This window comes from Leucoraja erinacea, chromosome 2 (assembly GCF_028641065.1).
Source record: "Leucoraja erinacea ecotype New England chromosome 2, Leri_hhj_1, whole genome shotgun sequence".
NCBI classification, from domain to species: Eukaryota; Metazoa; Chordata; class Chondrichthyes; order Rajiformes; family Rajidae; genus Leucoraja; species Leucoraja erinaceus.
This window is the reverse complement of record NC_073378.1, coordinates 103,839,725-103,865,175: the sequence shown is the minus strand read 5'-3', so window position 1 is coordinate 103,865,175 and position 25,451 is coordinate 103,839,725. Positions and strand designations below refer to the sequence as shown.

At 43.2% G+C, this 25,451-nt stretch overlaps 1 protein-coding gene across 1 annotated transcript in view; it reads left to right on the top strand.

Moving 5' to 3' along the window:
- Positions 1–16,567: 16,567 nt before the first annotated feature.
- The window catches only part of asns (asparagine synthetase), a 41,074-nt gene continuing 32,190 nt past the window's right edge, over positions 16,568–25,451 (top strand). Inside the window, exons 1-2 of the mRNA XM_055662299.1 lie at positions 16,568–16,735; positions 23,747–24,044. Coding sequence (XP_055518274.1) covers positions 23,796–24,044 — 249 coding nt within the window. The 5' untranslated portion in view covers positions 16,568–16,735; positions 23,747–23,795. The remainder of the gene's footprint in view (positions 16,736–23,746; positions 24,045–25,451) is intronic.

Below are 25,451 nucleotides of genomic sequence, written 5' to 3'. Positions count from 1 at the left end.
AAATTTATCCCCCACCCTTGCCACTCATGTGACCCACTGGCATGGAATCCCTTCCCTTATTTTGAGGGGCATCTCCATCACACCTTGCCCCCCATGTCCAGCTGCGGAAGGACTCTAGACTGTAGTCCTCCCCCACCGAGCCTTGTCGTTGGCTGCACGGAGTTTCAGTGCTTTCCTCAGCACGTACTCCTGCAATCTGTAGCGGGCCAGTCGGCAGCATTCCCCGACGGACATCTCGCTCTGCTGGGTGGTCAACAACGCTCGGGCAGACCAAAGAACGTCTTTCACGTTGGAGGTGTTTATTAATACATTAGTTCAAGTTACCAGCTAGCGTCTGTCATTAACATATTGATTTCCATTGCCTTTATACTCTGCTGCATCCCTTGTACTCCATTGTCCAAAAGACGCCAGTCAGTATCTATCACAACATACTAACTGTCGGTTCCACTATATCCCGGTTCTCGCAGACTCGCCATTAACACCTTCATTGATATTACCTTTGTACTCCATTAGGCCAAGACCCAATAAGAGGCGATCCAGTGTCAAATTATTAACATATTAAGTATGCTTCCCTTTGTACCCTGTTGCATGCAGAACTGGGTAGTCGTGACTTTTGTACAATGTAAAGCACAGTTCCTGTAATTAACATATTAATCTACCTCACATCTATACTTCCTCACAAACTGAAAAGGGTGCAGTGAAAATTAACGAAAATATTGCCAGGACTCAAGGGCTTGAGCTACAGGAAAAGTTTGAGCAGGCTAGGACCATATTCCATGGAGCACAGGAAGATGAGGGGTGCTCTTATAGAGGTGTACACAATCATGAGAGGAATAGATCGGGTAGATGCACAGAGTCTCTTGTCCAGTGTAGGGGAACTGAGAACCAGAGGACATAGGTTTAAGGTGAGGAAGGTTAGATTTAGTAAGAACTTGAGGGGTAACTTTTTCAAACAAAGGGTGGTGGGTGTATGGAAGAGCTACTGGAGGAGGTTGTTGAGGCAGGTACTATCGCAATGTTTAAGAAACATTTAGACAGGTACATGGACAGGACAGGTTTGGAGAGGGATTTGGGCCAAAAGCAGGCAGGTGGGACTAATGTTAATGGGACATTTTGGCCTGTGTGGCTAAGTTGGGCCAAAGAGTCTGTTTCTATGTTGTAAGACTCTATTGGCCATAGATATTAATATTTAATATTAATATTTTAGAACATAGAACAGTCCAACACAGAAACAGGCTCCGTGGCCTTCAATGCCTGTGCAAAATTGCAATACTGAATAAAGCCAGAGACCTACTAAATCAAGCCTCCCTGTATATGTTGTACTGCTCCCTCATACTCACATACATGATCTACTGTGTGGAGGTAGGGGGGGGGAACACATACAAAACAAATACACATCCAATCTTCATCCTCCAAAAAAGAGCAATACGAATTATACATAAAACCACCTACAATCAACAAAACCATTATTTATCAGACTAAAAACATTAAAATTTCAAGATCTGACAGATTATAAAACTATCCAAATTATGTTCAAAGCAGCTAATCAGCAATTGCCTTGTAATATCCAGGGGTTGTTCCAACGGAGAGAAAGCAAACACAACCTGAGAGGAACCTATATATTCGAAAAACCGGCAATAAGAACTAATGCAAAACTCCATTGTGTTACAGCAAAGGGTGTTAGTCTCTGGAATAACTGCCATGATGAGCTGAAAAAATGTAAGACTCTATTCAAACTAAAAACACTCTTCAGAAACAAAAGATTGAATGGTTATGAGCTGGACCAGTGATTTTCTTTTCTGTTTGGTTATTTCTTGTTTGTGGACTGTTCAACAGATTTTGGGTCCATTTGTTCCCATTATTTTGTTTTTCCATGAAAATGTATAGAAAATAAGAGGGGGTAGGACCAGAAAAGTTTTCAAACTTCTTCTTACCCCTTTTGAACATGAACAATATTATTTGTATTATTTGAGTTACTTCCTTATTTGTTTGTTTTCCTTTGTGTTTTACTTCCTTTTTTTTTTTATTGCTTACAAGTTCATTTGTGTTTGTATTTTTTAACATGTTCAATAAATTAATTTTAAAAAAAAATGTTGATATCTCAGCAATATTTCAAATGGCTTTTCCTCCTCTATCTACATATGTTTTTCCTCTTCTTTCTAGACAAGATGCAAAGTATATTGTGCATTGAAATATATCACTAAATAGGTGAAGGGAATCCTAAGGAGGAAGCTGAAGAGTTGGTAGCATTGCTCAACATCAGCACCAATAACAAATGGAATGAGCAATGTAATCCAGCAGGTTGTATCATCGTTTATCATCGTTTCGTGCCAGCGGCTGCCAGGATTATACGGCCATTGTTCAAGTTCCTGGCCAGCAAGCAGCGGGACCTCGTGTGGGATGATGAGGCCACGGCCGCTTTCAAGGGTGTGAAAGAGGCGCTGGAGCGGGCGTTGATGCTGGTCCATCCGCGAGCCGATGCTCCAACCGTTCTGACGGTAGACGCCTCTGACACTGCTGCGGGTGGATTGGTGGAGCAGCTGATTGATGGACACTGGCAGCCCCTTGCCTTTTGCAGTCATCACCTGTGACGACCTGAGCAGTAGTACAGTGCTTTTGACCATGAGCTTCATGCGTTCTACCTGGCCGTCCGACATTTTCATTGTTTCCTCGAGGGCAGAGCTTTCATGACGTTTACTGATCACAAGCCCCTTACGTTTGCATTTGCGAAGGCATCTGATCTCTGGGTCATCCCGGCAGCAGCGTCACTTGGCCTACGTCTTGGAGTACACGACTTGTATCCTGCACATCGTGGGTAAGAGCGACCAGGTCGCCGATGCGTTGTCCCGCACCGCTATCAATGCCATCCATGCATCGACTATACGGCCCTGGCTGCTGCACAGCATGAGGATGAGGAGTTGCTCGCCTACCTCACTGCCATTTCTGGCCTGTTGTTGGAGGATGTACAGTGCGGTCCCGCTGGCACCACGGTTCTTTGCGATGTGTCTACTGGTCAGCCGAGACCCATCATCCTCACAGCTTGGCGTCGCCGGATATTTGATATGATTCATGGTTTGGCTCACCCTTACATCTGGGCATCGATGGCACTGGTAGCGGCCAAGTTTATGTGGCACGGGTTGTGCAAGCAGGTCGGCATCTGGGCCACGGCCATGTATTCCCTGTCAGACGCCCAAGGTTCAGTGTCACGTCAAGGCGCCCTTTTGCCTTGCTGCACCGGCGTTTCAACCATATTCATGTCGATCTCGTGGCGCCCACCTTCGCACTATCGTGGCATGTTTCACGTGATGGCTGGAGGCCGTCCCGCTCGCAGATACCTCCATTGCAACGTGTGCATGTGCCCTCGCAGCCCACTGGATCGCCCGTTTTGGTGTGCCGATGGACATCTCTTCTGACAGGGGTGCGCAGTTCACCACCGTGTTCTGGTCTGCCATGGCCCGGCTGCTGGGAGCTCAGCTGCATCGCACTACAGCCTACCACCCGCAATCAAACGGCTTGGTGGAATGTTTTCACCGCCACCTGAAGTCATCATTAAAGGCACGGCTCATGGGCCCGGACTGGTTGGATGAGTTGCAGTGGGTTCTGTTGGGGATCTGCGCTGCCCCGAAGGAAGACCCGGCTACTCCCTCCGCTGAGCTGGTGTACGGCGCCCTGCTTACGGTTCCTGGGGTTTCCGTTCCGGCGGCACTTGGGCAGCAGAAGCTGCCCTCGACCATGCTGGTGCGTCTCTGGGAGAAGGTAGGCACGCTCTCTCCTGTTCCGACATCCCGCCACGGACTTACTCCATTGCACGTCCCATCTGCCCTCAAGGACTGCCTGTATATTTTCCTGCATCGTGATTCTCACCGGACGCCACTGCAAAGGCAATATAAGGGTCCTCTCCGGGTGCTGCAGCATGGCAACTCGACTTTTGTGCTCGACATGGGCGGCAGGCATGAGTGTTTCAGTGGCTTGTCTTAAGCCGGCTCATTTGGACATTGGTCAGCCAGTGCTGGTGATACAGCCCCGCCATAGGGGGCATCTGCCTTCCCAACCACACCCACCCTCATTCTGTTGGTTGCGACCCCGAGCAGGGGGTACATGGGATCAGACCGCCTCACTCGTACACCTGCTCATTCCTCCGGTTCTGGGGGGAGGGGGGGTCATGCAATGACATCTGGAGGACAAGCAACTTATTGCTAGAACCCTCGTCAGGAGAGCTGGGACTATAGCGTGACAGGGTTTTTGCTGGGAGTTGGTGATGAGAAAGTCATCAGTCAACTGGTATGCCCTACAACAATGGCAGGAACTTTACTCAAGTCTTTATTAAACGCGCATGTGTGCCAAAACTGTATTTGTTAATAAAGCCACTGTTTTGTTCACAACATTTGGATCTCTACAAGGTAGACATTAGAGAATCGGAAAAAGGTAAAAAAACTTTAAATGTATTAATCTCTGGATAGGTTACACTTCACCATGACTGGGGTCTGAGGACAGCCTACAGGGAGAGAAACAAAGCTCAAAGTGAAAGTTGGAAGTGTGCAAAGTGAAAAGGTAAAAGAAACATGGGTAAACAGCAAAAAAAGTTAAAAAGCAAATGTAAAGATGTTATCTAAATGCACACTGTATCTGGTCTCGCTGGTGCTAGGATATCATGGAATGGCTGTAGAACATTTTCTGGGGAGGAGGGTGAGTACAGCCACAAGTAGTTGTTGCATATTTGGACACATGACATTGGTAGGAACAGGGTGATGTCCTGCAGAGGGAATATAGGGAGTTAGGAAAAAGTATAAAAAGCAAGGCCTCAAGGATAATAATCTCCAGATGACTCCCAGTGTCATATGCTTGTAAGGGTAGGAATACGAAGATAGGAAGATAGGATAATGAATTCATGGCTGAGGAGTTAGTTCAAGTGGCAAAGATTATTGGGATCCTTTCTGGGGTAGAGGTGACCTGTCCAAAAGGTACAAGGAGAGCCTGAACCAGAGAAGGACAAATATTCTGGCGGCCAGGTTTGTGAAGATCTACTTGGGAAGATTTAAACTAAATTGGCAGGGGGGCTGGATCCAATGCAGTAGTGAAGCAGGTGGGAGGCTGTATAGAAGTAACAGGCAGGAGCACGGCAGGGTGCAAGGTAAGACAGTTGGATTAAATTGCATTTATTTCATTGCAATAGGCCTGACTGGTAAGATGGATGAACTCAGGGCATGGATTGGTACATGCGACTGGGATGTTGACTGGGATGTTGTAGCCATACAGCTTCCCAAATGCAGTCCTATTTTACTTCGAAATTCCCGTAAAAAACCTTCCATTCAGGTTTCTATCTTTGCTACTGTACCAAAATAGCTCACCAAATTTGCTAATAGTGTCCTCTATGAATATGACAAATGTAAGTTGCTGCTTCTTGTCATTTCTGACCAATGTGCATTTGTGTTAACCACACTATCCATTTCAAAAGCCATTCCACTGTCTCCCATATGCGAGGGACTGCTACTTGCAGGGTCCCTTTTTTCACCTGCAATAGAAACAGAATATACTGTAATTATCTTCGGACTCTCCCATATTATATTTCCATAGCAATTCTCAGTAACAACTGAAAACTTGATGCCCATTCCCCCATACATGCTGGCAACACCCATTCTCTCCAGCATGCTATCATTCTAGTAGGTAGTGAGAATATTATTTATTTCATATCTCCATATCACCAACATCCGGCTGTGAGCTCCGCAATACGATTGGTAAATTATTTGCATTTTTCCTCTCTTGCCTGATAATCTTTATTTCTTGGTGTTTGACATGCTTTTGACTATTGTATTCTTCATTTTGCTATACTTTGCATATTTCATGCAAACATGGGGCTGGAAAGATAATGGAGGGGAGAGGATTTTAGATTTAGAACAGAGAACATAGATCAGTACATAGTACAGTGCAAGAACAGATCTTCAACCCACCATGTGCGTGCAATCATTATGTAAATTTATACTAATCCCATCTGCCTGCACATGGTCTATATGTTCCCAGCTGTTATCATGTAACTGAATCATCCGACCACAACCAGAGACCAGAGCTAAACTATTATCTACCTCTTTGGTGACCCTCAAATTATCCTTGATTGAACTTTGCTGGCTTTACCTTTAACTAAACGTTATTCTCTTATCATTCATTTATACACTGTAAATGGCGTGAATGTAATCAGGTATTATCTTTCTGCTGACTGGATAGCAGTCAACAAAAATTTTTTACTGTACCTCGGTACATGTAACAATAAACTATACTGAAACTGAAACTGATACAATGCAAAGCATGAATCCAGTTAGATTTTCTTCCTGTACATTTTACTGTAGTATTTGTTACTAGGAGCCCCTGATATGTCCCTTCCCATCTAAGGGCAAGGGCATGTTTCTGTTTTTGGACTTTGGACTATTATCCAATCAGGACTTACAGTATATTATGACATTGGCTCTAAGGTGACTCCCCTTGTGCCTTCCGTATGTTTTCCCAATGTTCCTTTTGAAGCTACAGTTCTTTTACAATTGGTTCTTGAACTCCATCCCATCATTATTGCTTGTACAGCCATGGATGCACAAGGAATAAAGAAGGGGGCTGAGAACGCATTCTTGCGGAGCACCTGTGTTGAGGATTTTGTAGAGGATCATCTTCTTCTTGCGTAAAGGGGCTGTCCCACTTGGGCGACCTAATTGGTGAGTTTAGAAGAGTTTGAAAAAAGGCATGTTGAAGACCTCCTTTGACTATGTAGAAGACTAGTTACGACTAGCTACGACTAACTTCAGGAAAATTGGACACCGAATAGTGGAGAGTGAAGACGACCTCCTTCGATCTCCTTCGACCTCGATGAAGACTATCTATGACTACCTTCGACTACCTTCGATAACTTATGTCTAACATACTACGACCTACTACGACTAAACCCACGAGTAAAAAAAGTATCGATTTTTTCCATGGCGACCTTTTATTACTCGCGGGCATTTTTTAACATATTGAAAAAAACGCCGTGACCTAGCTGAGGCCTCGAGTACGCAGAGACCACTCTCGAGCATGAAGGAGAGTTATGAAGACCTCCTACGACCTTGTGTCGACCGTGCTGTGAGTACGAGTCGAGGGCAAACGCGCCAGAATTCGCGGATTAGGTCGCCCAAGTGGGACAGGCCCTTAAGGCGTGCACAGCCTAAAGTTGTAAGACAACTTGTTCTGTTTGATCTTCTGTTTGTGCACGCCAGGTTGATTGCATTCGTAGAAACAGGGTGGACCTCGTGAAGGTTGCAATCCTGGAGGATGATTTGTCCCCTATCTTCACTAATTGGGGCCAATTGGAATAGTATGGAACTGGCCTCATTCTGCTCCATGGTTTGTGTTTCTTCTGCGTTTTGTACCCCCTCTTGTTATCACAGTACAAATGGAAGAGTTTTGTCAAATCCTAGTGCTGGGAAAGAGGTCAAGGTTTGTTGGATTTTTTTTTGCTAATACCCAATTTGTTTCTCCCTTAATCTACTTTCTCTCTCAACTGTTTACATCCCCCTATTGAGCTTCCCCAATCCCTAAGATAGGGTCTGACATAATCAACCAGCACAGTACAGCATGGACACTCATTTGCTTTTTACCAGACACATGCTGAACTTCAAGCACTTACACATTTGCATTCACAGAGACAGCAATCAGTTGCTCGTTTGCATTTTACAAGATGAACACTGTAATTACATCAAAACAAATTTTCCCAAAATAGCTCAAAACCCCCCAAATCGTTAATCTGTAACTCCTGAGCAACATCTTTAAATATATAATTGTTAAGAAAAGCAGTGTTTAAGATTACTCCCCATTGTTCCACATATATAAAAAATAACGGAGTAGGCAAGATGGGTGAGTGGCTTTACCCCCACACAATCTGTTAATGAGGTGCTACCTCTTAAGACACAAGAGACACTACAAATATATTTCACATAGAGGAGCAGAATCATTCAATGACATCCAATTTCAAATGGACTATAGGGTTAATTGACCATTCTCCAAGAACTTCTGCAGTTGTATAGGGCTCTGGTGAGACCACATCTGGAGTATTGTGTACAGTTTTGGTCTTCTAATTTGAGGAAGGACATCCTTGTGATTAAGGCAGTGCAGCGTAGGTTCACGAGATTGATCCCTGGGATGGCGGGACTGTCATATGAGGAAAGATTGAAAAGACTAGGCTTGTATTCACTGGAGTTTAGAAGGATGATCGGGATGAATCTTATAGCAACATATAAAATTATAAAAGGACTGGACAAGCTAGATGCAGGAAAAATGTTCCCAATGTTGGGCGAGTCCAAACCCAGGGGCCACAATCTTAGAATAAAGTGGAGGCCATTTAAGACTGAGGTGAGAAAAACTTTTTCACCCAGAGAGTTATGAATTTATGCAATTCCCTGCCACGGAGGGCAGTGGAGGCCAAGTCACTGGATGGATTTAAGAGAGAGTTAGATAGAGCTCTAGGGGCTACTGTAGTCAAGGGATATGGGGAGAAGGCAGGTTATTGATAGGGGACGATCAGCCATGATCACAATGAATGACGGTGCTGGCCCAAAGGGCCAAATGGCCTCCTCCTGCACATATTTTCTATGTTTCTATGTTTCTAACTGGTTTACCAAACACGTAACAATCTTTGACTTCACTTGTTCTATGCTTTTTCACTTCTTTACATACAGATCAAAATTAACTCACAAGCTGCCACACCTCATGCAATATGTTGAACCTCACAGATATTTACACACTTAAAAAAAATACAATTCTCATTCAATGTAAACCACAGTCATACACCTCAATGAAATTGTTCAAACCCTTAAAACTGTGAGACACCAAAAGACATAGTTCATGCAAACACATACATTGACACATCCCTAGTCCTCCAATTCCAGGGGTCTATCCTCTTGCAAATTCTTACATGCTCCAAATGATGGTACTATCATTCCTTTAGGAGGCTGCAATATCTTGCATCCTCCTTGTCCCATTTGTGCTTAGTTCCCTATCATTTCCTCATTAGCTCTGGGAATTTCAAAAAATTCCCCTTCTTCTCTGAATTTTGCTCTGAAAATTTGTAAAATTCCTCCTTCTCACTATCCCTTACCTTCTCCTACTTTCATTTCCCCAATGAACCCTGGGGAAAATCCTGCTCTTACCTTAAGCATCTTACCCGACTTGCTTGGCTTGGATGACAAGCGCTGAACTTTGTAAAATCCCTCTTGGTCCTTAAACAAGGACTCAATGAGCTCTTCTGCTTTCTTCAGTCATAGTCTTCCAAGTCACGGCACCAATCCTGTTTATTTTATTAGAAGTTAATACAGCACAAAACAGTACAGTGGCACCTAATTTTAGGTGCCAACTATGTAATACCGTAATCCATTCTATGTACAACCTCTAGTTTTATGTTATAAGAAAGAAGTAAGCAGAACAAGAAAAAGAAAGCAATAGAAAGGGGAAAAAGTGGAAAAATAGATGGTAGAGAGTAGAAAAACGTGAAGTGTGTATATAAAAAATAAAAAAAGGAAGAGAGAAAGAGGAAAGTAGAAATAGAAGAGAAGGCCCCTTAAAAGAGAATTTTTCAAATCTGTATTCGGAGATGTAGCTCTATCCGCGTCATGAACTGAAATCAGCAATCCTTACGGCACCGCTGCATCACATGATTCCAAAAAGTCGATGAAAGGAGACCAACTCTTTAAGAATTGGTCATATTTATCTATTAGTCGGAGTCTCATTTCTTCAAGGCGTGCTATGTCCATCATATTCCTAATCCACATTTTAACAGTTGGTGTGGTTGTATTTTTCCAAAATTTAAGTATCAATTTCTTTCCAATTATTAACCCATAATTAAAAAAAACATTTTGATCTTTATTTAAATTGGTATCTTCTCCTATTATTCCAAATATAATCCATTCCGTTTTGGGTTCTATTCTTGACTTGAAAATCTTTGTAAATATATCAAATATATCACTCCAAAATTTATTCAACTTTGTACATCCAACAAATGAGTGTGTTATATTAGCGTTTTGAAACAAACATTTATCGCATCTGGGAGAGACGTTTGGATAAAATTTATTCAACCTCGTTTTTGAATAATATAGTCTATGTAATAATTTGAATTGAATTAAATTATGTCTTGCATTAATAGAACAGTTATGTGTATTCATCAAATATTTTTCCCATCTATCCTTCGAGATCTTTGTCATTAGCTCTTGTTCCCAATCTTCCCTTAATGCTTCTGTTGAGGGTGATTCTCTATTTAATATATTATTATAAAAGTATGATATTAATTTTTGTGAATCAGCCTTGATATTCATTGCTTCTTCTAAAGGATCTAAAAATATAGTTTGAAATCTATGTGTATGTTTCTTCATAAAGTCACATACCTGTATATATTTAAAATATTGATTATCCTTCAATTTAAATTTAAATTTTAATTGTTGAAATGATAACAGTTTGCCCACTTCATACATGTCCCCTACTTTCCTAATCCCCAGTCTATCCCATTGTTGATATGTGTTGAAAAAAAAAACTTTAAAACACACTAGAAAAATCGTGAATGAAGGCAATCAAGACTTTATTCAAGAGCGACAGATACAATGGCTGTTGGGAACAATCTAACAGATCGTTCTCTGAACAGAGATTCACGTGATTCTTACACACAGCATTTCCCTTGTTTACCCTTACAGATTTCACACAAACACTTCAGCATTTCTTCTTTCTTCAGAATGGTCTAACAATAGTTATTTTTTGCTGCTGTGAAGAAGGAGCCAGTGGGCCATTGCTTGCATGGGAAGCCAACACTCCCAACCCCAGAGACCAGAGAGCCAAGGAGGAGAGAGCCATTGTGACCTTGGACATGAGAAGTGAGCCAGTAGGAGAGGGATCGAGTTATTGCCTCCAACAGGAGGAACCCCCGGAACATAAAGGTGGTCGGTTGAGGAAAGGGACGGAGGAGGCCCTGCAGCAGCCTGTGACGTACCTGGGCTTACCTGGATCAGGGAGCTCTAGTAGATCTAACACGTGGACCACTGCACTTTGGACTTTTTCTTTTGTAAATGGTGGAAAAATATGGCAACTTGTGCATGTGTGAGCTGTGCAAAAAGAATTTCACTGGGCAATGCATACGTGACAATAAAGAACCATTGAACCACTGTAAAATCATGCACCTCCGACAGACACAGAGCACAATCCAACCCCTATGGAAGCTAAACAGATGCCTTGTTACTCTTTCAACCTAATTTTACTTCGGATTCACATGTGTGACTACGTGAAGAACCCCGTACAGCCGCACGTGCGTCATTACGTCAGATGCATTGGAGCAGGCGACCGGTTGGAGCAGCAGAAGCTCCTCCAGCGGGTAAGTTTAAACTTTAGGTAAGTTTGTATTTCTTACCTGTTTTGTGTCCTTGCAGGAACTTCTTATTCCAGAGGTTTCCTGCTGGATGATTTGCGAGGACCGACGACGGAACCAGCTATGGGCTGTGGGGAAACCCCGGTTCTCGCCGTGGAAGCGGATAGCTGGGGAATGTCGGGTTTTGCGAGGTCGGTCGCTGACGGGGTGGTCAGTGACTTCCAGGCGCTCCGGGTGCCGAAAGGATTTCCCTCCGATAGGCAGGTACACGCTGGGGTTCCCGGGGAGGGGACCTCCAGTAGACCAGGTGCCGGGAGGGTTTTCCCTCGATATGAATATAGATGTTGGGGTTCTCGGGGAAGGGACAGCCAGCAGACCGGGTGTCGGGAGGGGTTTCCCCCCCCAATATAGATTTAGATGCTGGGGTTTCCTGGTAGGGGAAATCCAGTAGTAATGCGGCTCTCAGACCTCAGGGGTCCCCAGGATAGGGGTTAAATGGACCACAACAGTCAGCCCAGGTGCCGGTAGGGGGTTTTCCCTCTGGTAATGCATAGAAGCATCGAAACATAAAAAATAGGTGCAGAAGTAGGCCATTCGGCCCTTCGAGCCTGCATCGCCATTCAATATGATCATGGCTGATCATCCAACTCAGTATCCTGTACCTGCCTCTCTCCATACCCCGTGATACCTTTAGCCACAAGGGCCACATCTAACTCCCTCTTAAATATAGCCAATGAACTGGCCTCAACTACCTTCTGTGGCAGAGAATTCCAGAGATTCACCACTCTCTGTGTGAAAAATGTTTTTTCTCATCTCGGTCCTAAAAGATTTCCCCCTTATCCTTAAACTGTGACCCCTTGTTCTGGACTTCCCCAACATCGGGAACAATCTTCCTGCATCTAGCCTGTCCAACCCCTTAAGAATTTTGTAAGTTTCTATAAGATCCCCCCTCAATTTTCTAAATTCTAGCGAGTGCAAGCCGAGTCTATCCAGTCTTTCATCATATGAAAGTCCTGACATACATATGGATGCTGGGATTCCCAGGGAGGGGAAATCCAGCAGCAATGCGGTGCCCAGACCACAGAGGTCCTCAAGATATGGGGTAAACCGACCAAAATGGTCAGCCCTGGTGCCGGGAGGGTTCCCTTCCGGTAATGAGAGAATTTGGAGGTTGGCCAGGATGGGGCCCCTAATGGAGAGGAGGCTCCATCTAGATACACTCCAACAGCAGGAGTTGTGTCAGTGCGGGACTATGGGAGAGACCCGCCAGCAGCACCTTGGACAGGGCTGCTTCAAGGAGATGCCGAGTCTATTGGCAGTGTTGGGCATATGGGAGAGCCCGCACTAGCAGTGCCTTGTAACAGGGCTGCTTAATGGGGATGTCGAATCTATGACAGTGCCGGCCTATGATAGAGGCTGCACCAGCAGCGCCTTGTAATAGGGCTGCTTAATGTATGGCAGCTGGGCTTGTATAAGGGCTGCATAATGTCTCCCTCATGGAGGAGGTGAGCTTACCAGGGCAGTTTTGTTCTGACCCTGAGGTTGGAGGTATTGCAGAACAGCATACCCCAAGGGATGGAAGCCGCCGGGTCAGTATGTAATCTGACGCCGAGATTATGGCAGCGCTGGTTTATTGCTCTAGGCCACGCCAGCAGCGCCTTGGGCTGCTTAATGCCTCCCTCATGGAGGAGGAGAGCATGCCGGGTCAGTGTAAATCTGACGCCGAGGCTGAGGGTATAGCCGTGGGGCGTACCCCAAGGGATGAAGGGCACGTGTCAGATGTACCATTCCTGGCAGCATGGTCGCCATACCAACACAATGCAGTGAAAACTGCTATCAGGGGACGTTAGAGCCACCCGTTGAATCTTCTATTCAGGTAAGACCTATTCCACAGGCAAAACCTGGAGGACGAAGCATAAGCTGTTGGACCAATTAGGCCAATGACGAGGAAGGCTTCATAGTTTTGGTGATAACGCACCCCATGGCTTCATCGGCAGGAAGCGGTTCACTGACGCTGGTAGCAGCATGAAAGCTGACCAGAGTACTAAATGACCACAAACAAGTTGGTAAGATTTACACTTGGTTGTACAATACACAAATGATTAAGACATTGTCATCTATTCATAGGCATTTAACCAGGTAAAACTGGACATTACTAGTATTCCAAGCAGGGCAAGAATTGTGTTGAGCCAGGTTCAGTATTTTAGCCAGGCTTGCATTCGAGATAAGCTCGGAGATATGGGCAGAATTGTGTTTCAAGGCAGGGTCAGAATTATGGCAAGAGTTGTCTTGGGACATGTGAGAATTATCGGTAACCGGGCCAGAGTTGCCATTCAGGGCAGACACGAAATGATGGCAGGTGTGGCTTGTTGATTATGAAAGAAGGGTGTTTAAACTGATTTCATAGGGTTTTCCATGTACAATGATCATCAGAGATTTGGAGGCATTGCTATGATGAAGCAATTTAACAGCATGATGACAATAAATCATTCAAAGGACTATGAGAGTTCAAAAACACTTGTGATGTATTGCCTGGATGATATTTTGACGCTGTATTTGGCTAAAATCCACTGTTTCAGTCTCAAGCTACTTGATAAATTGTTCTCCTCTATCCAGTTAAATTAAGTTGTTATCAAATGGATAGTTGGCCTGTGACTCTGGCCTGGGCAACAGATTGGAGTCAATAGAAACCTGGAACAGCCTTGTTATTATAAAACAGCTTTCTATTCGTTAGACTAATTGGCAATGTAATAGATGTGATGCAGCTGTGCAAGTGGGAGAACTGACAACATGCTTAATGGCAAACTATAAAGGGCCATGAAGGTCATGGATAACACACCTTTGCTATTACCAGCTGAAGCTACTAAAGTCACTATGATGGACAAACAGTATTCAGCATTGCTCCTGTAGTTGATCAATAAATATGTCATTATATTGCAAAATGATGCTAATGGCCTAAGGTGGGAAAATATGAATGTCATCTCTAGTTGGAGGTGGAGGAGATTTGCATGAGTTATTAACTCCTCAGTTATTGGTATCAACTATCTATAGACCCTACGTGCATTTTATGGGTTAAAGAGTGATTGGCATATGATAATCACGGGGATGCAATCAAGTAAAATAATACTGTAATAGGTATATAATCTAATTTGCCACTGGGGTATCATCAAGTACAGATCAATGACAACGCAGAATGGGTGTTGGACCACACCGTATTAATGAAATTCTGATTCAATGCAACACCGAATATAGATATGTTGTTTTCATGCTAATTCACAGGTTGCAAAAATGTGTGGCATAACAGTGGCGAAATATACCATTCTCGCTACAAGCATGAGGAATGGTCTTTTAAGTCTTCCTCCATTTTGCTTTATGAGTCGGGTCTTGAAATAAAGTCATCAAGAGGCCGCTTTAGGTTCCAGCTGTGGGATTGGCCTATGCAGTTTGATTCCCGCTTTGTCGGGAATAATAATAATGCAACCTTATACGGTTATTTTAAACGTAACTTGCTGGTTCAGCCTGTGGCTCGGGAAATCAGCCGTTGCATGATAAAATCAATTTATGTTCTACAGATTCTCAATAGACTGCCTACGGCTTGGTTTGTCACACCTACTATTGTATGTATTCACAGTGCTGGGATAGTACCAAAAAGCAATACTTTGCTTCTTCAGGAGATGGGAAGCGTTTGTTTAATGCTCATGTTACATTAAAAATGGTACAGATTCTGAGCTATTGGAGTTCATTTTAAATGGTCTTTGACAATATTGAGTTATAGGGTCATTAACTGTGCCAAGGTGCTTGCCATCAGATTTACTGCAGCAACTGAGATCCACTTTGTTGGGTTCACCCCGGATATCGAGTTAGTAAAGGATATCTTTAACACAAGTTTTCCCAGGACAAGTACAATGCAGTATGGGAGGTTGACATTGTGTTAACACTATATCACCAGGGGGTTCCAGCTACATTCTCAGCTTTGGCCGGATCTCATTAGGTAGTTATCCTCCTGACGCTGGTTTAGCGCAACAGGTCGCTCGCTACAGTATTGTGACAGGAGAGGATGATTACATCTGCAAATATATGTATAGTCTTTTATGTTCTAATTTATTTAAGCAGAGCAGTAGGGGTGTCAGGTCTCAAAATAGGTCAAGGCATACACAGGGACCTTTCGTTATGTGAGGGCACACATATACAACAATACGTCAAGGTCACCAAGAGCCTTCGAGCTCTGAGCTAGCTATGATTGTTAGTTACATAAAACATTATAAGAACGTATCTGTTCAGATCTTGCCAGGTGTAAAAACGGAGTTGAGTTATGCAGGAGTTGATACGGATCCGGATTTCACTCCACCAGGGCTGCTATAACAGCAGCAGCAGCAAGGGTTAATTACGCTCCGCTGGACCACATCCTAATGGCTGCAGCGTGGTCAAACAAATGAATTTTCAAACATTTTATAATAACCCGTTGCCAGACCAGGTGTATTTATCAACTTTATTTTGCGTTCTGTTATAGGTTCCATCCGGATGAGAGATGTGACTATTGTTATTACTTTATTTAACAGCATCAGCATGTTTAAACCTATGTCATGGCTGTATGCATTATGAATGTTTTCCCTCATTTGTCAATGGGGCAGTTGTGGTTGTGTAGACTTGTTTTCTCATGGCATGAAATCACAGAGCTATGAAATCTTCACATAGTCAGTTACGTGACTCCGAAGTAAAATAGTAAGATTAAACCGAGAACTTACCGGTTTGAAGTTTGATCTTTATTTTATGAGGAGTTATGATGAGGGATTACGTGCCCTCCGCTCCCAACCCTCATAAAGATCATCTGGTAGTTCTAGTCTTCTTTCATCTTACTATTATACTTCAGTCACTATTATCTTTGATTTCACACCGCTGCTTTGAAGATTGACGCACGTGCGGCTGTACGTGCTTCTTCACTTAGTCCCTCATCGTAACTCCTCATAAAATAAAGATCAAACTTCAAACTGGTAAGTTCTTGTTTAATCCTACTATTTTACTTGTTTATTAACAATTGCCATTTGTTCCTTCGCACCCCTCACATATTTTATTTCCGTGGTGTTTCTCAGTAACATCTGAAAACTATGTGTCAATTTCCATATATATGCTGATGACACCCAATCTCTCCAGCATGTTATTATTCTAGTAGGTTGGGGTAGGAGATTGCTGCCCTCACGTGTTCCACTCTGCTGTGACGAATGCAATCAACCCGGCGTGCACAATCAAATAAGATCAAATAGAACAAGTTGTCCTACAACTTTAGGCTGTGCATGCCATACGCAAGAAGAAGAAGATCGTGAGAATATTATTTATTTCAGGTCTCCAGATCACCAGCATCCAACTGTGACACCATTGGTAAAGTATTTGCATTTCTCCTCTCTTGCCTGATAACATTTTTATTATTTTGTTTGAATACTGTATTCTTCATTTTGTTACACAGCATATTTCATAGAAATAGTAATTTGCTTTAAGGCTTGAAACAAAAAAACACCAGCTGGTTGCTGCTAGCTTAGGGCGTATCCTGCAGGAATGGCTGTCAGTGTTCAGGGTGGAGGGAGCTGCAGTAACCTGTAAAACTTTATATTTACCTTCCAAGTTTTCAGAAGATTGGCGATGAGGAGCAAGCTGTAATGAAGGATGTGATTTAAGGGTATTAATGATAGAGCAAAGGTATTAAAGGTATTAAAGGTATTAATGATAGAGCAAAGTCAGCATGTACTTTTGAGAGGTATTTGGTAGATCAATTGTTCCTTGAGGTTTTCCACAGCTGAACACATAGGTTTTGGTAAATGTATATTATTTCAAGACGTATATACTGTTAACAGTTAAAGCTGATATATTTTGGAGTTAGATCTCTATAGACTGCTTTTTATAAATCCTGAACTATGTAGGTTTAGGTGAGATAGACACAAAATGCTGGATGGAGCAAGTGGGTCGGGCTGCATCTCTGGAGAAAAGAATAGGTGTTGTTTTTCTCCATTCCTATTCTTTTTTTCCAGAGATGCTGCCTGACTCGTTGAGTTACTACAGCATTTTGTGTCTCTCTTCAATGTAAACCCGCAATTCCTTCCTACACAGTTTTAGATAAGTTTCAGTTACCTTGAGTGAGGACCCCCAACCTTGTATATCAATTTGTGTCCATTTAAGGTTAACTAGTTTCAGCTGATGAATATAAAGGAAGGGAGGCAGGACAATTATAGCTGGTTTCAAAGCTGTGAATTCTGTTGGGCTTTGAAGCTGTTTATTATATTGTGAAATCAAGAGAATGTGGTGTATTTTATTTTTCAGAAGGGTTTTGATACAGTCCCACCCAACAGGTTAGTCAACCAAGTTGGAGTACTTGAAATTGGAGTGACACATTAATTTCAATTCTCTCTCAACAAGTGCTGCCTGACAAGCTGAGAGTATCTAGCATAGTTATTTCATGTCATAGGAACAGAGTTAGGCCATTTGGCTCATCAAGTCTACTCTGCCATTCAATTGTAGCTGATCTATTTTTCTGTCTCAACCCCATTCTCTTGCCCTCTTCCTGTACCCTTTGACACCCTTACTAATGGTCATTCAGCATTTTAAAAATCAAGCTTATAAAAATACCCAATAACTTGACCTCCACTACAGTCTGTGGCAATGAATTTCACAGATTCACTACCCTCTGACTAAATAAAATCATTCTTATCTCCTTTATAAAAGTATTTTCTTTTATTCTGAGTATGGCCTCTGGTCCTAGATCACCCACCAGTGGAAACATCAACCCCTCATCCACACTCTCCAGGCCTTTCACTATTTGGTAGGTTTCAATGAGGTTTCCCCTTATCCTTCTAAACTCTATCTGTTTTATTTCAGATTTCTGTAAACTACAAATTGTTCTTGACGGTATATTAGCTTCACTGCCTTCTCTTCACACCCCTTCACCATTCTCTTTGGTGCCCCTCAAGAATTATCCTTAGAATATAAGTACTGGAATCTTTAGGGCAGCACATTGGTGTAGTGGGAGAACTGCTGCCCTACAGCGGCAGAGACCCAGGTTCGATCCTGAACATGGGTGCTGTCTGTATGGTGTTTGTGTTTTCTTCCAATGACCACGTGGATTTCCTCCAGTTGTTCTGGTTTCCTCCTACATCTCCAGCTTGGCTCTGCCTGTCCCGCCAGGTTGGCTAGCAGATCTGGACTGGCGGGGCGCCGGCCTGGAGCTGTGGCGGCCATGGACTTGCAGCCGGCGCGAGGGTTGTCTCTGCTCCGGCTCCCAGGGGGCCCATTCCCTGGCGGGCTAGGGACTGTCGGCTGTGCCTCTCGCCTTGTCCAGTGGCTGTCGGTTGGCCCCTTTGGAGCCGGTGGGGGACGAGCGTCAGTCATCGGCGGGGATGCACATTGGATGCCGTGGTGGCTCGGTAGGTCAAGCAACATCTCTGGAAAAGGGTCTAACCCGAAAAGTCACCTATTCCTTTTTTCCGGGGATGCTGAATGTCCCGCTGAGTTGCTGCAGCATTTTGTGTATCCCTGTTGATGACTGGTGCTCGGCTTTCTCCGGGTGCCACAGGGTAGGGCGGGGGGTGCGCCTGGCAGTCCCCGGTCATCGGGGAGCGGCTTCCTCAGCAGTTGGATTGGGGTTAGGCTGGAGTTGGCACTTCTTCTTCACGCTGGCTGTGGGCCTTCGGGCCGCCGTTTCTCCGGGCCGCTGTCGTGTCGGTCCAGGGCTGTCCGTTGGCCCGGCGGGACAGGCGAAGTTGAGCTGAGGTTGGTTCTTCTTCTCTGTGCTGGCTGTGGGCTTGGGGGCCGCTGCTCTGGGCCAGTGTCCCGTTGGTCCGGTCGTCTCCGGTCACCCCCCCCCGGGCAGATGAGGCGTGGGTCTATGTGCGTGCAACTGCCAAGAATGTTCCTCTGCCAATCCAGCTTCCCCCCCCATCTCCCACTCGCATCTGCCCCCTCTATCACACTGTTATGCCCCGCTCTTCCGCTACCTGCCACCCCCATTCCTCAGATTAAATATATTTTTACACATAGATCGTGAATAAAGATAAGAATTTATACACAGTTTATAAAGTCAGCGCTATGTTCGCTTTATCTTTATAGCAAGTGACCTTTGACAAATCCCATGATTCCTTGCTTTTTCGGAATACCGAACTCGCTTATTTGCACGACAAAATTGATGGAGTTTCAGATATATATCTGCTACAGAAATGGTCCAGTTGAGTTCAATTCGAGCAGACAAGAGATGTTGCACTTTGGGAAGTAGAAAGCAAGTGGAAAGCACACACTAAATGGCAAGACCCTCAACAGCACCAGTATATAGAGGGATCTTGGGGTCCAAGTCCGTTGTTCCATGAAAGTAGCAATACAAATGGATAGAGTGATAGGGAAGGTATATGCTTGCCTTCATAGGTTGGGCATTGAATTAAAGACTCAAGACATAATGCAGCTTTATAGGTGGTTAGTTTGGCTGCATTTGGAGTATTGTGTGCAGTTCTAGTCATCTGAATACAGGAAGGATGTGGAGGTTTTGGTGAAGATGTAGAAAACGTTTTCCGGAATGTTCCCTGGAATAAAGGGTTTAGCTATTAGGAGAGGGTAGACAATCTTAAATTGTATACTCTGGAGGCTGAGGAGAGACCTGAGAGAAGTATATTAAATTATGAGCAGCAACAGGGTTAATTCCCAGGATGGTGGGACTGTCATATGCTGAGAGAATGGAGCAGCTGCGCTTGTACACTCTGGAGTTTAGAAGGATGATAGGGGATCTCATTGAAACATATAAGATTGTTAAGGGCTTGGGCACGCTAGAGGCAGGAAACATGTTCCCGATGTTGGGGGAGTCCAGAACCAGGGGCCACAGTTTAAGAATAAGGAGTAAGCCAATTAGAACTGAGACGAGGAAACACTTTTTCTCACAGAAAGTGGTGCGTTTGTGGAATTCTGGGGATATGGGGAGAAGGCAGGAACGGGGTACAGATTGGGGATGATCAGCCATGATCACATTGAATGTCGGTGATGGCTCGAAGGGCCGAATGGCCTACTCCTGCACCTATTGTCTATTGTCATAGATAGGGGACACAGTCATAACTTTGCCCCAGGGTAGATATGTCAAAGACGGGAGAGCAAGAAGTGGGGAGAATGAGTGGACGAAGCCTGTTTACCAGAACGAGAGATGACCTTGTTTAAATTGAGAAAACTAAAGATCGCAGGTGCAGGGAGGATGTTTCTCCAGGCTGAGGAGAGCAACTTGTGTACTGTATTTGATGTTCACAATGTGGCCTTTTCCACACGAGAGAAACTAAATGCAGAATGAGTGAAACACCTGCACTCACACCCAAGGGGTGATCCTGAATTTCCTTTGCTTGCCACTTTAAATTCAATCCCATTCCCATCTGATCTGTTTGGCTGTGACCTCCTCCACTGTCAAAGAGAGGCCCAATGTAAACAATCTGTGGCAATTTTTACTTCCTGGAATGACCGATGGATTTTCCAACTGCTCTCTCATCGATTCCTATTGTCATAGCTGTGTCCCCTTCTCACCCCACTTCTTTTAAATGGTTGTGAATGGTTAGCAAATGCTCCATATCACTTGATCTGTTTTAACCTAATTTCATATTGTCTTTCGAAGAAGGGGCCTGTCCCTAAACGTCACCTCTTCATTCACTCCACAGATGTTAGAAAATTAGAAACATAGAAAATAGGTGCAGGGGGAGACCATTCGGCCCTTCGAGCCAGCACCACCATTCATTGTGATCATAGCTGATCATCCCCAATCAATAACCTGTGCCTGCCTTCGCCCCATATCTCTTGATTCCACTAGCCCCTAGAGCTCTATCTAACTCTCTCTTAAATTCATCCAGAAACTTGCCCTCCACTGCCCACGGGAAATTCCACAATTCACAACTTTCTGGGTTAAATCGTTTTTTCTCACCTTAGTCTTAAATGGCCTCCCCTTTATTCTAAGACTGTGACCCCTGGTTCCGTACTCGTCCAACATTGGGAACATTTTTCCAACTAGCTTGTCCAGTCCTTTTATAATTTTATATGTTTCTAAAAGATCCCCTCATCCTTCTAAACTCCAATGAATACAAGCCTAGCCTTTTCAATCTTTCCTCATATGATAGTCCCGCCATCCCAGGGATCAATCTCGCGAACCTGCCTTAATCACAAGGATGTCCTCCCTCAAATTAAGAGACCAAAACTGTACGCAATACTCCAAATGTGGTCTTACCAGAGCCCTATACAACTGCTGAAGAACCTCTCTGCTCCTATACCGAAATCCTCTTGTTGTGAAGGCCAACATTCCATTAGCTTTCTTCACTGCCTGCTGTACCTGCTCGCCAACTTTCAGTGACTGGTGTACAAGGACACCCAGGTCTTGCTGTACCTCCCCCTTACCTAACCCCATTGAGATCATAATCTGCCCCCTTGTTTTTGCCACCAATGTGGATAACCTCACATTTATCTATATTATACTGCATCTGCCACGCATCTGCCCACTCACTCAACCTGTCCAGGTCACCCTGCAACCTCCTCACATCCTCTTCGCAGTTCACACTGCCACCCAGCTTTGTTTCATCCGCAAACTTGCTAGTGTTGCTCCTAATCCCCTCTTCCAAATCATTAATATATATGGTAAACAGTTGTGGCCCCAACACCGAGCCTTGCAGTTGCCTAATCCCCTGAGTTCCTCCAGCACATTGTGTTTTGCTCAAGATTCTTTCCTACACACGTTTTGTCTGACAAGATTGTCTAGATCCCTATACACCAGATGATACTGAGTCTTCCATTATAACTGCTTTATGTTGTACAGGTTTCAATCAAGTCTATAAATTGCAGAAGATTAAACAACTTACTTTGGAGGAAAAAAATGTGCATTTTTTAATTAGTATCCACCAGGTCAGTTTAATAGTGCAGTAAACAAAGAAAGCTTAGGAAATTGGGTAGAAGGACACTAAATTCATCCTCAGACCAGCTGCTTCACACTGAAAAGCATTATTTAATTTAACATAAACTCAACTGAACGAGCCACAAACACTGTTGCCACTCGAGAAGGTCATAGGCTGGGTATTGTGCAATGAATGACAGAATTTACTGACGCCCCAAAGCGTCAGTAAATTCTGTCATTCATTGCACAATACCCCACCCCAACCATCCACAAGGTGCAAATCTGAAATACCATTAACACCTTTACCTTCTTAGAAGATTTGGTATGCTGAAGAGAACTTCTGCAGGTGTACAATAGAGAGCATATTGACACGATACGATATGATAGTATACGATAGTGGAGGCCAAGTCACTGGATGGATTTAAGAGAGAGTTAGATAGAGCTCTAGGTGCTAGTGGAGTCAAGGGATATGGGGAGAAGGCAGGCACGGGTTATTGATAGGGGACAATCAGCCATGATCACAATGAATGGCGGTGCTGGCTCGAAGGGCAGAATGGCCTCCTCCTGCACCTATTTTCTATGTTTATGTTTCTATGATAGAACTTTATTTATCCCAGGAGGGAAGTTGACTGGTTGCATCACAGCCTGGTTCAGCAAACCAAACATCTTGCTGAATGGAATTAAGGAGATTACACTGACCTGACCCTGACCTCTCCACAATCAAATGGATCAATAGTATTGCCTCAAAGAGCCAGCCAGCATCATCAAGGACCCACACCACCACTGACTACTCTCTAATCTCACTCCTGCCATCAGGAAGAAGGTATGAAAGTGGTGATGTCCAAGTTCAAGAACTGCCTCTTCCCAACAGCTAACAGGCTATTCAACACCACAAATTCCAACTAAACTATGAATTGTCCTGGTTGCCCTAAGGATTTCAGGGATTTTTTTTGCACTATATTGCACATTTTATTTATTGAACATTTTAATGGTTGTTTAATATTCTATGTATTGAGAACTATGCTTGCAAACCTGTTGTAAGTAAATAATTTTTGGTTCTATTTCGGTACATATGACAATGAAACACTCTGGACTATCTTGACACTAGACAGCATACTGTGAACTTGTGTAAATGAACACAGATCCAACACTGAGGATCGTTAATATATATTGTAAATAATTGGGGTCCCAACACTGAGCCTTGCGGCACTCCACTAGTCACTGCCTGCCATTCTGAAAAGGACCCGTTAATTCCTACTCTTTGCTTCCTATCTGCCAACCAGTTCTTTATCCATGTCAATACCCTACCCCCAATACCACGTGCTCTAATTTTGCACAGTAATCTCTTGTGTGAGACCTTGTCAAAGGCTTGTCAAAGTTTGTATGCTCTCATTGAATTGTGCCAGTTAATGTTTGTTTTGGATTGGGAATACTTATGTTTTGGAAAATGGTCCATATGTGCTGAAAATTGTAATTTGTAATTGTTTTTTCCCCAATTTTCTCCACAGTCTCACCTTAATTCACAGTGACTGGAGCACAGAATAGTAGAGTTTGATCATGTGTGGCATATGGGCCAACTTTGGGAGCAATGAATGCCTCATTGCCCAATTTAGCAAAGCTATGAAGATATCACACAGAGGACCAGATGCATTTCGCTTTGAAAATGTCATTGGCTTCCCCAACTGTTGCCTTGGATTTCACTACTTGGCCATTACTGACCGTTGGTGTGGTCTTCAGCCTCTACAAATAAAGCAAAATCCAAATCTCAGGCTTTGTTATAATGGAGAGATTTACAACTTCAGAGAAGTATTTGCAAAATCCCTTTTCCTCCTTTCATCCCAGTGATGTTTTTATGATGTTTTATGATGTGCATTAAGAGCATTAACAAATCATCATTATATACCACAACTCATTTTATTACTATTGGTTGGCGCCTCTTTTTCAAAATAGAAGTAATAATCTGGGGGAATCCACACTAATACTTCATTTGGTCAATGCTTTTTTTTTAATGGTAAATAACTTGTATTTGCATAGTTTCTTTTGCAAACTCTAGATATCCAGCAAAATAAATATTGAACATAGTTCTTTCTTCTGCAAATCTTTTTATTTGTACTTGTTTCTGAACACTGTCAAGTTAAGGTAAAGCTAAGGTTCTGTTTTCATAAATGTTCATTGAAATTAACTACAATAAAAAACGATTGCATCTTTTAAATAATTTGTAATATGCCATGTGCTGCCCGAGCCATTGGTCGCTAACAAAGTTATACAGCTTTAATTCTTAACTAAGCTTTACTTTAACTCATTTATTTCACTGTTCTGATCCAGGGCACAATTTGCCGAATTATTGAATGAAGTAACCTGCAATCAATCCCCTCCACCCACCCCCCTCCCAAATGATCTGTACATGTTGAACAGATCTGTCTGCAATTTCCTTAAGTTACTTCAGGTTTCCCGCAATATACCCTTTTATTAATAATAATACAATAATAATGCCTGTGCCAATTGATTGTCATTCTTTGTGTGAGTGTGCACCCTTAATCAATTACTAGTGTCATCAATTTTCACCAGAAGGTTCTTTTTGGGAGGGAGCCCTAGAATCTTCAAAATTTCTCACTCTGCAGGAATGTTGCACATAGTTAGACTACAGAGAAAACAGATACGTAACTTGTGTTCTTGTGTTAATGTTGTTAGTAAAACAATTGTCCTCACAGCTTATACGTCTTGTAGCTTGTTTATCATTTTTAAAGTTGCTTTGAATAGCATGCAGGATAGGTCTTAGATCAATGTTGATCAACCTGGAGTTCAACGTGTATCTTACTGAAGGGATGATTTTGGGAACTCTCTTTCTACTTTAGCTTGTACTTGGGTGAAAGAGGACAAGAACCTATGGGGTTCTGCACAATGTAACAAAGCTTGTGAAATTATCAATGTTGAGGTGAATTGTAAAGTTACACAGGAGTGTCATTTAGCAAATCTGTGACTGATTTATTTACAATAGAATGTTTCATTTTGCATTGTTTTAAAATCAATTCAGGGTGTTGTGCTAATCACTTGGAAAGAAAGGCCAATAAATTTCAATACTTCTTTCAGCTTCCATCAGGTAATCAATAACATAATTATACTAATCTTGAAAACACAAGAATCTGCAGATGCTGGAGTCTTGAGCAAAACACAAAATGCGAGTGGGTCCTAGCAGGTTTGGTAGTATCAATG